Source organism: Camellia sinensis, chromosome 6 (genome assembly GCF_055761805.1).
Source record: "Camellia sinensis isolate YWXY chromosome 6, ASM5576180v1, whole genome shotgun sequence".
Classification (NCBI taxonomy): domain Eukaryota; kingdom Viridiplantae; phylum Streptophyta; class Magnoliopsida; order Ericales; family Theaceae; genus Camellia; species Camellia sinensis.
Window position 1 is genome coordinate 85892881 of NC_138966.1, and position 13972 is coordinate 85906852.

At 35.2% G+C, this 13972-nt stretch overlaps 1 protein-coding gene across 2 annotated transcripts in view; it reads right to left on the minus strand.

Moving 5' to 3' along the window:
* Window positions 1-13972, minus strand: part of LOC114312366 (symplekin) — a 52066-nt gene that overhangs the window by 24815 nt on the left and 13279 nt on the right. For both annotated transcript variants that reach the window (XM_028258601.2, XM_082874117.1), the window contains exons 6-12: window positions 13423-13597; window positions 12819-12947; window positions 12118-12708; window positions 11320-11967; window positions 7134-7202; window positions 3899-4012; window positions 3584-3823 (exon numbers count right to left, since the gene is read on the minus strand). In XM_028258601.2, coding sequence (XP_028114402.2) covers window positions 3584-3823; window positions 3899-4012; window positions 7134-7202; window positions 11320-11967; window positions 12118-12708; window positions 12819-12947; window positions 13423-13597 — 1966 coding nt within the window. The remainder of the gene's footprint in view (window positions 1-3583; window positions 3824-3898; window positions 4013-7133; window positions 7203-11319; window positions 11968-12117; window positions 12709-12818; window positions 12948-13422; window positions 13598-13972) is intronic.

Consider the following 13972-nt stretch of genomic DNA (forward strand, 5'->3'; position numbering starts at 1 on the left):
TTCCAGATCCGACCTTGTTAATACAAAGGACAAAGACTAGCCGGCAAGTAAAACCACACACAAAAAATGGACCATCTACCCAATAGATAAGCTCTCAAATGGAAGAAGTAAATGAAAGTCGGAAATTTTGGATAATAAATCACCCTTTAAACAAGTATTATTCCACCTTCAAAATGACGAAACACCTTCAATGTTCAAGATCAACATGGTTAATGTTAGACTTGTCCCACATCATCTCTCTAGGCCACCCAAGCTTGGGTAACATACTAGAGAGGCCACGAGAGTAATCTCGCCTCTTATCTCTCTATCACATGCTATCTGGGCTGCATATGTAGGGGAGTGTTAGACTTGTCCCACATCGTCTCTCTAGATCACCCAAGCTTGGTTAACATACTAGAGAGGCCCCTCCACTTATAATCAATTGGTTTTGGATTGAATGTTTTAACGGTTAGATGGTAGTATGGTACCCAAGGATTAAAGCCAATCAATGATGAGAATTCATATGGCTCTTTACGAAAAAGAAATAATTGTGACAGAGACAAAAAGAATCTACACAATTTTACATGCCTTGCACAGGGCTCAAAACATTTTAACCATTTCTACCCTTGCACAAATAGCCTCACAGTTAATCAAGGAACCACATCTTCCCCGAGAGAGAGAGAGAGAGAGAGAGAGAGAGAGAGATTCAACATGCTTAAACTGGCAAATATATTTAGAAGATCAATAGTTCAGGCACTAATATAGTCATTAGCAGGCACAAGATATGTGTCCTTCAAAACTCATATAGCACACTTCAGAGACATTATGATTACAAGACAGCATTTCACCATGGCAGTGTTAGACAAAAGAACTTCAAAATTATTGAGGATGGCCAGCAGAACCAGATTCATGTCCATTGTTACAACAAGCTCATTTTAAAGTCACCAACAATGCTAGGGCTCAAAGGTAACCAAGCTGAACTGAGCCAAGCATTGGCTGCTCAAGCTTGGCCCAGTTAATGTAGTTTGAGCTCATCTGAGCTCAACTGCTCAAATCAAGCCAAGAAATCAATGTTCGAGATTGGCAGCAGCTTTGATGTAGGACAACACATTGAGAAATTTAGAAGCTGAAATTGATAGGTTTTCGTTGCGATTTAAGGCTGTTATATAGTGAAAATTTTAGGGGTTTAAATATGCATGGACGTAAGGTCAAGGCTTACTTCAATAAGGAGAAGGAGAGAATTACGAGGCTGTTATGGGTGCTTTGAACAGTTTTTTTGTACTTTTGGATTGTTCTAGATGATCTAGAATTAGGGAATTAGGATAGGAAGATTTAGGCTTAGAGAATAAGATGTAAAGATGGAAATGGTTGGCCTGTTAAAGTGCAGAGAATTCAACAAAGGAAGAAAAAGACAAAAAAAGTTAGTGCTAAGAATCACTCCTAAAAGCCTTAAGCACGACACCTACAAAAAGATTGCATTGCACAATCTCCAAAAGAAGCATCTTTGTTGGAAATAATTCTCTTAAAATAATTCTTTATTAAATTAGAAACAATTACATGGCTTCTACAGACTTAAAATTATTCCTGAATCCTAACCTAATAGGAATTGGATTTCCAATTAGGAAACTAAGACGACCCATAGATAAATTCAAAAAATAAAAAAATAAATAGTGCATAACTTGACCCATATCACAACCCTACTGGCCACATCCAGCAAATCTGGAAATTACCAGAATACACCTGAACTAAAAAAATGGACCACCAACATAGATAATGAAATATAAGCATAAGCATAAGACAAGACCCACAAGGCTAAAGCATAATCATCCAAGGCCCCAAGTGGCTTATGCATCATCTAATGCATGTCAAATCAAAACTTGGGACTCAGAAGCCTTTCTTTTGCGCCTCTTGTACACGTTTAGAGGTTGTTGCCATGATTCATGGATGACGATTTATGTGCTTCTTCCTACGTGCATCCATATGTTCCATGTTGAATGAACGACAAACGGTTTCTAATTAGAAAAGCTTGCCCTATTTACCATAGGTTCCTTCAAAATTACAACATATATATATATGAGCTATCTATGGCCATCATTCATTCGTCACCTTCAGTTTACTATTTCTTTTGCTAGGCAAGTGAGTTATGCTTTGTAGTTTACTAGAACCGAACCCTATTATGTTTCTCAAATTATTTTGACTGAATAGTCATTTGTATTGTTGAATTATAGTTGTTTATGTTCATTATTGGTTTTTTAGGTTGAGTTAACTTTAGATTTTGGTTTTTTGACTCTCTCACAATAACTGGGTTTCTAATTTCTACTTCAAGAACTTGTATGTTAGGACCTCACGTTACGTTACTATAACTTTTATATATTAATTTAGGTTTTGTGTAGTTGTTTTTCATTTTTCTATATTTTTAGGGCTTTGTGTTTGTTGTGGATTTCTAAATATTAACTGTTTTTAAAATGGAAATTGTGAAAATTTTAAGTTTGGATCACAGAAACTGAATTTCACATTTTAAGAGACTAAAATTTTGAGATTTTACAATTTAAATACCAAAAAGTGTAAAATTTCATAGTTTTGGTACCAAATTGTGATATTTCTCACAACTGAAATTGTGAGATTTCATAATTCTAGAAATTGAAAATGTCCATCAACACTCGTTTGTCTCTCACCTTCTACAAGTATGAAATCTCACACACTATCAATATCCATCAATGCTACATATATATTTCACCTTTTAAAGTCTGAAATTTCACACTTTTTGACCTATGTTCAACACTCATATATATATCATCTTCCTGTAAGTGTTGAAATTTTACACTTTTTAAAGTGTAAAATTTCACACTTCTAGACTAAAAAATGTGTGAAATTTTACTCTTTTTTTTAACATATTTTCATGATAGATCTTGACCAATAGGTTCAAAAATATAAATTTTTTTTTTTTTTTAAAAAAAGTGTATAGTGAAAGTTATGGAATTCTAAAATTTCAAACACAAAAGGATATACAATTTATCACATCAGCACGCCATAAGTGCGCATACCACATTTCCAATTGTTGACCACTCAAAAACAAGGGCAAAACAGTCTAAAAATTTGCTGAAATTTTGAAAAAAGGACTTAAGCTCCAAACAATTTATACAATGGGACTTTCCAGATGGAGGAGAAAAAAATTTAATGGGACCTAATGGGAAACAAGTCAGCTGGTGGGACTTCCCATTAGTTCCTCCTTAAAAAAAATAAAATTATTTTTTTAAAAAAAAAAAAATCAAAACACTAGGGCATTTTTTATGTCAGCAACCTTTGTATAACAAACCCATAAGCCTTTAGGCATAATAAGGGGGCAATGTGTAATTTATCCAATTTTTTAGCAAGCTTGCACTTGTGTCAAATGCAACGACAAACAGAATGTGTAAATCTTGCTGGAAGTTAAGAGTTTGGTGGACATCATGGTTAGAATTAAAATAGACGCATTATTTAAATATTGTCACATAGGTGGTAAAAAACAGAAGTGTTGCCAACTGTAAACATATCTAAAAGAACAGGAGATTAAAGCATATAAATACGAATATCTCAGGGTATGAAATTCTCATCCCCAGATTACCTTCAAAGCAATATCTAAGCAGGCTTGCCGATTTAGTGGACGCCCCAAAATCAAGCTCCACACAGCACCAAGGCCCTGAGTCACACGATCACCATCACGACTATCTTTTCCGCAGTGATAACTAGAGTAGCATAAATTGTCCAACAATTTTAATGCAGAATCAGGCAAAAATGGAACTTCACCCAGAAGTCGACTAAAAGATTTGTCAGTAGCTGGCAGAGCATCCAGCAAAGACCTCGCCTACAACAGAAGAATGTAAATGTATAATTATAATATCAAAGAAAATAAGGTTTAACCAGATAAGAAAGCACTTACCACTCCCAGGAGAAATTTTTCATATACACCAGTAGCAAATGAAGATTGTTCAACTGAACTGGAGATCATGAGAGTATGCAGATGGTACAGTACATGCATAGCAAGCTCATGCCCCTGACAAAAAAAAAAAACAATTAAAAAAATTATATATTGGAGTTTAACAAAGAAATCTTTGAAGGAAGGAATTGCAAAGTATATTTTTGACAAGAAAAAATTCATTTAAAAAACGCCTTAAAAGGAACAAACCCTATACACTCAAAAGGCCAAGGTACACTTACAAATCACCTATAAATTACACAAAAGAAGAAATAGAGAAAAGACAGTCGTCTCTGAACCCAATAAATAGAGAAATGACAATGATCCTTTCAAACCTCTAATGGGAGGCTCAATACCATCAAAGGACCTCCTATTAAGTTCTCTCCAAATTGTACACAAAACACATAAAGTTGCAGTCTACCATGCCTTCTCCCACTGAGAAGGCATAGCTCATGCAACACCAAAAATTGAGCGCATCAAACTACAAAGATCACTGGCAACTAGACAATGACAGAGGAGGTTTTAACACTTTCCCCCACCTGCTTACACCTGCAACACCAATCAACTATCACCTTGCAGCCACTCAACCAATCCCTCCACACCCCCTCTTTGACATCTAACAATGTAATCTTCTCCAAAAGTCAGGCTATCTTAATGTTTACTCGGCCATAGACTCCATGTTCCAAATATTTAGGGCTTGTTCGGTTTTTATCTCAAGATATAATTTTTGAGAAAAAATTTCAAAATTTCGTTTGGTTAAAATTTCCAAAATCACTTTCTCTCTCCTACACATCAATCAATCACTTTTTCTCTCTCCTCTCTCCTTCTCAATCACTTTTTCTCTCACATACATCCACTCAACTACAACAAAATATCAAATCATCCCAAACTCCAAAACAATTTTCAAAATATACAACCAAACAAACTAAAAAAATTCTAAACTCTCCCCAAAAAAATTTTTGAAAATTTATCTCAAAACACAAACTAAACACACCCTTATATTCTACTTGAATAGCTTTAATTTCTTTGCCAATTGGAGACTCAGAAACCAGGATTGCCATCTACCAATCAAGAAGCACAATGACGTGATTTGACATTGGCGATCGATGGCAAGCAAGGCCAAACTACACTAAGTGGTCCTCCAAGCCAAAACAGATCAAAAACCTATCCAACCTGGACATAGAGGGAGAAACTCTAAAATTGCATCACGTAAATTTGCTTCATAGGGTTAAACCCATCAGCTCATCTGTTGCAATCTAAGAAGCACCGACACTTCTAAGAAGGTAATGTGTCGTGTCATGTCCAACACCGACCAAACACGACGGACACTTTTCAACACTTAGACACATAAGAAACAACACTTTACAAGCTTGAATAAAATAACTCGGAACCCAATGACAAAACAAAAACAACGTAAATTTATACCTATTCTTCTTTTTTAGATTTTAAAAAATTATTATCTTGAGTTAAATATTCATATACATGATATATAATAATTTATCCTTATATATGACATAATAATATAAAAAATTATATATTTTCCATGTGTCCCCCATATGTTGTGTGTCCTGATTTTTTGAAAATTTGTGTCTCGACGTGTCCATGTTTGTGCTTCTTATCACAACCCAACCTTTCAGCCAGAAATATGATGATATCACCAGGGTAATTCCAGCTTACCTTCAGCGCTAATAACTCAATCAATGACTGAAATACTTCAATATTGCACCAATTTCACGAAAGGTCCTTTTCAATTTCTATTATCGATTCCCATTTGTATCTGTACCAATAGTAGCAACAGATATGATCTCCACATGCTTCTTGAATTGCCTTCCAAACTCGTCCATAAAAACTGAAAAAAAGGACTAACAGCATTCATAGATAAAATAATTCCTACATAATACGACTGCTCAAACTCTTTAGAAGATATCACCTCTCTAATATCCACAACCAAATACCCAACCTTATTCTTCACACCACATTGCCTTGCTAAAGGCCCAACCCCCTTCTATCCATCATAATTAACCGAATATTGGAACCTTCTTAATTCCCTTTCTTTCCTAGGGGATGCCTTTCCACCACCCTTTTTTCTTACCCTTGCAAATCTCACGATACTCTTGATAATCATCGCTCTTTTCTTTCATCTTTTTTATCCTCATCATCCAATTCTTTTACCAATGTAACCAATTCGTCAAACTATTCTTTGCTTGGGAAACCAACTCTATCATTAGTGAATGTATTCTCTACTTATAATACTAATCCAATCACAAAGTTACAGAGTCTAGATGCAATACCCCAAAACTAATAGTCTCACAATGATGCCAATACTCGGGGAGATTTGGCATCCAATAAAAGGAACCAATTGGTGCAGAAGAACTTAGGAAAACTTAAGGCCAAGCTGCTTATGATTCATGGCAAGAAAGGGTTGTCAACTTTAGAATTAAATAGACAAGTCGGAAGAATTTATAGTTTGGGTACAAAAGGGAATTGAATTAGATTTAGTTTACAAAGAGACAGGGAGCTGGATGTTAGAACCAATATCTAGAACAGCAACTATTTTATGATATTATAGTGTGAAATTAAAGGCCAAATGGAGGGGAAGGTTTTTTCAAAGCACTACACAAATTATCAAACCTCACTATTTCATTAAACCTGTTACATCACATGTATATATACTTTTTGACCAAGATTTGACCTTCTGACACTTGACCCACGAAAATATGATTTAAACAAGATTCATAAACCCATAATGCAGCACATCGATCCAAACTACAACCCAACCCAGCAAATCTAAAAATTATCTAAACACCCTTCACTATTAAAACCTAATAACACAAATAAAATTAAGTAATAAATAACTTAATTTAAACATCACCATTCAAAATTCCAGCTACACTAAATTTCTTTTTAACATGCTCTGCAACACCTATTCTATTGCAATTGTGATGAGTCTTCGAGTAGGAACCCAGAACAAGAAGTCGAAGAAAGAACCCCAGCCCAATAGGCAACCACAGGCAGTGATAGATAGAATGATAAAAATTCTCAGTACTATTGTGGGTTCATTTCTCCAAAAGCATTGCTGGATGGTTTAGGATACACTACATGAAATCTAACAGATTTATCATATATCACATCAGATCTCAACAAGTATGTTAGTTGGGTAAATTATGATTTAAACGCACAAGGTTCATGAAGCAGATACCTTCTGGTATTGGTAATCTGAGACGATATGCTTTTGCATCATCAAAGCCACATCATCATCACCATCAATCTGCAAGAAACGTACATATATGTCAATGCTTTTCTTTTCAGGCAGCAGATAAGAGACACATTAATCAATAATGTAAAAGCTAGGCCACAAATACTGTCAAAGAGCTAATAAAATACATGACATGTTCATGAAATACTCAAGCCGCAGTTGAGAGTATAAAAATATCACAAATCACACAGCTGAACACAGATTTAACAAAAAGCTGGTTCACTACTTTTTGTAAAAACTCACTAAACTAAAATGAATCAAAAGCCACCAAGCCTTTCAAGTATGAGTTTCCAAGAATCCCAAACAAGTGCTTTAAACTAAGCCTTGTGTCCCAATCAAGTGGGGTCGACTACATAAATGTTTTTTCGGCTTTATGCTCTATATATACTCAATTAAGTTAAATAAATTCATACATTTTCTTACTACAGCATCCCATGTCAGTTTTGGTCATCCCCTTCCCCTAACAACTCCATTTATGGTGATTATATCACTCTTTCTTACTATTGCAACTATAAGTCTTCGTTGTACATAACCACACCATCTTAGCTTGCTCTCTTTCAACTTATCTTCAATTGGTGCTACTCTTACCATTTGACGAATATATTCATTTCTAATCCTATCTTTCCTATTCTTACCATGCATCCATCAAGCATTCTCATATTAGCTGCACTCGTTTTACAAACAAGGTGTTTCTTATTTGCCCAACGTTCTGTTTCGTAAAACATCACTAGCTTTACAGTCGTTCTATAAAATCTTCCTCTCAATTTTGTTGGTATTCATAGATCACATAATATGTCAAACGCAACCCACTTGAGCCAACCTACTTATGAATCACATCATTTGCAACTCACCATCCTTATTAATAATCGAACATAATTAACAAAAAATTTCACTATTAATTAACTCCGAGTATTCAATTATCATCTCTATTATTTCCACGTATATTGGTACTAAAATTACATTCCATGTATTCAATTTTATTTCTACATTTTAAATCCCTTTGACTGGAGTGCTTGTTTCTAAATTTCTAACTTGAGTTAATTTGTTCCTTAGTTTCATGTACTAGAAATAAATCATCAGAAAGAAACACACACCATGGAACATCATCCTGAATGCGTTCAATTAATTCATCCATGACAAAGCCAAATAAGCAAGCATTTAAAATCGACCCTTGATGCAACCATACAGTGATTACAAATTCACTAGTTTATCCTACAAGTGATCCAATTGTAAGTACAACTCCCTCCTTGTACATGCTGCATTATTTTATACCCTTAAGTCACTTTTCCTTTCTTTTTTTCTTTTCTTTTTTTTTTTGATAAATACCCTTAAGTCACATTTTTTCTACAACACCCACCATATTACAGCTCTACGTTTATCGTAAGCTTTTCCTCTGTGTAATTCTCTATAATCTCCTTAATAAACAAATCGCTTCCATAGTTAATCTCATGGGCATAAATCCAAACTGATTCTCTAACAATGTTGTTGTCACCCTTGAGCGATGTCAATCACTATCTCCCACAATTTCATTATATAGCTCATTAACTTAATGCTTTTATAGTTGCAATTTTGAATATCATCATTTTTTTTTAGATATAGATACTAAAATACATTTCTCCACCAATCAAGCATTTTTCTAGGTCACTAGTATCTTATTAAATAATTTAGTTAACCAAGACACTCCTTCCTTACCTAAGCATTTCCAAGCCATAATAGGGATACAATCTAATCCTAATGCCTTACCTGATTTCATCATCTTCAGTGCAAATTCCCCGTCAAATTCCCTTAGTCGACGATAAACCTATATTCTCTAGTTCTATCAATGCTATCATAATTTTTTTAAATGTTTTTCATTTTACAAATTCTCAAAATAACTTTTTGAACTTGCTCTAATCTCCTCATCTTTCACTAACGCCCTTAAATCTTCACTTATTATACACTTAACCTAATTAAAGTATCTTGTTTTCATTTCTTTCAATTTAGCAAGCTTGTAGATATTCTTTTATCCATTTTTACTATCTAGTATAAAGATCGTCGTAGGCTTTTGACTTAGCATCTCTAATTGTCCTTTTAACCTTCTTGTTCACCAACTTGTATCTCTTAAAATTTTTCTCATTTTCATCATTTTGTCACATTTTACAACTATTCCTTTTTGGTTTTTGCTATGGCTTGTATCTCACTATTCCATCATCATGTAACTTTAAATATAGAATAATACTAGGAGTCATGAAAAAAATATCATGAAACGCATCATGAAGATTTTTCATCCCTTGATTAGTGTGTGGTGTTTTATTTTAGGTGTAATCCAAAGATAGAGAATCTTTCGTGATCATTTTCATGATTCGTAGCATTACTAAATATAGGGCCATTTTCCTTTGATATTTTTTTAACACATTATGCTGTTGTATTTCACATATTATTAGCATCACCTTCCACACTCCATGTTGCTTCTTTAAACATTTTATCCTTCACTATTTCTAATTTCTTGCCTTTTAGATTCCACCATCTAGTTCGTGGGTTTTAACATATTTCTGGTTTGATTTTGCCCTTTAATGTATATATCTAGTGTGGTTAGTCTATGTTGTGATGTTAGACACTATCCAGGAATAACCTTGCACTCTTTACATATTAAGCAATCTGATTTTCTTGTAAGAAAATAATCTATTTGACCTATTTTTGAAAGTTATCAAGTGTTCTCTCTTTTCGAAGGAGTTGGTAATTAATAAGATCAAATGCTACTGTGAAATCCAAGATGCCCTCTTCAGCCTCATTTTGGTCACCACAATGCATATCCACCATGCCCTCTCGCACCCTTGCTTATCCTTTCCTACATGACCATTGAAATCTCCACCTATAATTTTCTTCTCTTCTATAGTTATTTTATGCAAACTCATCCAATTGATCCCAAACATGTCCTTCACTCAATGTAAATTTTATTTCTCTCGCAAATATGCATACAAGAGCTATCATCCTATGGTACATCTCAACGTAAATATCTTTCAAGTACAATATAAAGAAGCATCATTTCTTGTTAAATATAATATTAGCAGGTTCTGATTAAGGATCTAGACTCAGACAGCCTTCATATAGGATTCAAAAGCCATCCTTTAACTGGATCTGTAAATAAAAATAAAAATAAATAAATAAAAGAGGGGGAGAGGAACACATGGGATTTTCTAGGCCACTCACTTGCATGAACCTTTTATACAAAGTACATAAGACAAAAGCATCAGAGTCTTAGCATTTCCAGTCTCAGACTTCTCCAACATCCAGTTGGCAAATGACTACTTTTAAGGCATCTGTTGAAATTTTGCCTCAATGAACCAACTTCAATTGTTCTGTATCACCTGTTCCTAAATGATTTTGCAACCATTAGTCACTCCACAGAAACTCCTTCAATAAGGTCATTTATAAATTCAAATCTAGCGTCCAATGCAGAGTCAGATTTTACTTTTCAGTTGAACATTGTCAAAGTACTGTATCAAGCTCCCAATGCCAAGTAGAAACATAATCAAACAGGAGCATTCCCTAGGCCCCCGTAGTTACACCTGGACTACCAATAACAGCAACCAGGCTTGAAACATAAAACTAAGAAAGAAGTTATTTCTTTTCTTGAACTTCTCTATTCGTCTCTTGTAAGTCACTTGGCATCGATGATTCAACTGAGTCCTGAATGAATTTAGCAAAATCACTTGCGAACTAAGCAACTCACGCAATAAACTACATCACTTAAATCATAGTCTTTATCAAGATTTTTATAATTTTTCTTAATATTTTCAAAATTGTGCTCTAGCTTGATAGATAAATCACAGGACTTCTGGCATGACAAAATTTTCAAGCATTAAATGCAAACCAGTGCTTAGTACTTTGGTCACTCAAAACTCAACATCAGATAGCAAATAAAAATATAAAAGCAATGAAATGGCCACACGATTATTAATCATTATTTGAAATTTTCATGATGTGGTTTATTAAAATATCACACTTGTCACTGTATATCAACTCTACATTTGGTTGAAAAAGTCACAACAAAATAAACAGAAAAAAGTTAACAATCAATGCCTCAAAGTGACAAATAAGAAATAGGCTTTCCAATCGAGCAACCAATCAAAAGACAAGTCGACCCAACCTGAGCAACCAAACGAGCAAGCAGTGCCATGCGTGTCTGGCTACAATCTGTCCCTCGTAGATGCTTGTATGATTCAATAATCCGTTCAACAGCCAACTTTTTCACATTTCTCTGCTGTTCTTCTGTCAGCTCAGTGTAAGATGGAAGCACAGGTAAATCAGGACAAGCCTCTTCAGAGACGGTCATGTTTGAATCAGAGGGAGAAAGCTGATCACATTGTAACAGAGCTGATGTATTTTCCTCGTTTGTTGCTGCAATACATGATGGCTTTGATGCCACCAAGTCCTCGTCATCTTCGTGAACAGGAGAAACTGCAGGATCTAAAGCAGTATTGACCTCCAGAACAGGGACAATTTCAGTGGCTTCTTCATCAAAAACCACCCCCTTAGGAGGTGGTTGATCACTTCTAGAATCTACTGGATCACTTCTGGAAACAACTGGATCACTTCTATAAACAACTGGACTTTCTAATATTTGCAAATCGACTTCCATTTTGGGCATCAAAGACACCGAAGTATTTTCAACACTTGTGACCACAGGGAGTGAAGAAACAAACTCAGATTTCATATCATTAGTATCCTCCACAGTAGGCGTTGGTGGCACTTCAACAGATATTGCTGCACGTCGTGGGTCAAGGCGACGGGGATCCTGGAAAGTTAATACTCTTTTAATTTGGACTAAAGACCAAATTTTAGGAAGGTTCTAGATAAATAATATACTGAGGATTGAGAAAGTCAAGAGTAACAGAAGAAAAAATAAAAGACAGAAAACTGGTAATTATGAAATTATTGAACTTACCCTTCTTGGATCACGTTTAGAATCTGCTAGGAGGTTGATGGAAATAGACATGTCTGCTATAGATGTGCTGATCACATTAGATGAAGAGGAAGGTGTTTGTACTGCAAGCACCGGAGACTGAATAGAAGCTGTGGACCCAATTGGCACAGCAACCGAAGGTGGACCACTTGAACCACTTTGTTGAGTTACGCTACTAAGTCTCGTTAATGGTGGAGGGTTTGTAGGCAAGTGCTTCATATTAGTTATGACAATATCAGCCAACAAATCAGGATGGAGTTGAGATATTAGAATTTCAAGTGATTCAGCACCTCTTTCTCCTTCTGCAATTAAAGCACCAATCATGGCAATCATTTGTTCAACAGGAGTCAGGCCACTGTCCAACAAAGGAACCTTAGAAGATACTCCATTAACAGCTAAATCATGCCCAGAATCATTTATTTGAACTGGTGGATCAGAGTGGTTACTAGGACCACGACGAATTCTTTTGGAAGCCATATCATAACCGTTGTCTGGCTCTTCATTTTCCAGAGGCATATACCTTTTTCTTACGGCATCTCCAGCAACAGGCAGCTGACTTGATGGTTGATCATCCTGACAAACAGAGATTCGAATTGGCTACAGTTACAAAAGTGGAACTGGCAATCCATAGGATCACAAATAGCAAAAATAAGGCAACGGCCCCTCCCACCAAAATAAATTACCTTGGTCAACCGTGCATCACGCAAAGCACGCTCGTTATTTTTCATCATTTTATCAACTTGACGGATAACTTGATCAGCGGCATCCCCAGCATTCATTCCTCGTAGTGCCCTAAGCAATCTATCTCTTGACTGTTGATAAAACAAAACAACTTGTCAGCAACGAGCTCCAGACATAATGAGCTGTTAGACATACTGAAGATCAGAAATACAGTTCCAGGGCTTCTCAATGAATGATCTGATGGATATTACAATTCCTTTCATTCATCCATACAGATTGGCACCACAAAGAGCCCTTCAAATATCGTACAATTGTGTACTTGGCCCTCTGGGATTCATTTTAGTAAAGAAAAATGAATATCATTTGAAAAATAAATAAATAAATATGAACTTCCTTCAAACAGTATTCTCACTGATTTATTTAGTGAAAATATCTTTTCTATAACCACCATGGGGAAACCATTAGACAGTCCCACAAATTGTAGATTGACACTAATTCACTAATTTCAATTTCAACAAATTAAAGATGAACAGGGAAAGAGAAACAACAGGAAATAACTCATGTAAAGGATTATTTGAATTTGTAGAATGTTACGAAAAAATTTACCTCCACAATGACAGGATAAGTGCACCTAAGGAACCCCAGAAAAGCAGTTCTTAAAGAATACTGAATACTGGCCATATGACCTCCCTTCACTGTCTCAAAGTTTGGTTCAAAATCAAGCAATGCAGAAAGAACAAAATTATAGTGGAGTGGCCTCTTCCTTGCTATGGCTGCAAGACTGAAAATACACATCAACATTAGAATCATAAAATATATAATAGGGAGAACAGTGAGACAATAAAAGCAGGACAACATGGATTTAAGATCTCAATGACAACAAAAATAAATAATAGAATCAGATCAAACAGCCAAGACAACAATAAATGCACAGTAACATGGCCTTACTTCACAAAATGTACAGGAAATAAAACCCAAACCACATTCGAAAAAATGTTAGCAGTTCCAAATTTTCACATAGAACTTCTCTTGTAATAGGTACAACCTCAACTTGAAGTTAGTTTCAAATATTCTGAGAACTATGACCTTAGAGAGAAGCTAACGCCCATGCCAAGGCAGCTTGAAGTTGAGGGCAGACATTCCTTTTTTTTTCTTT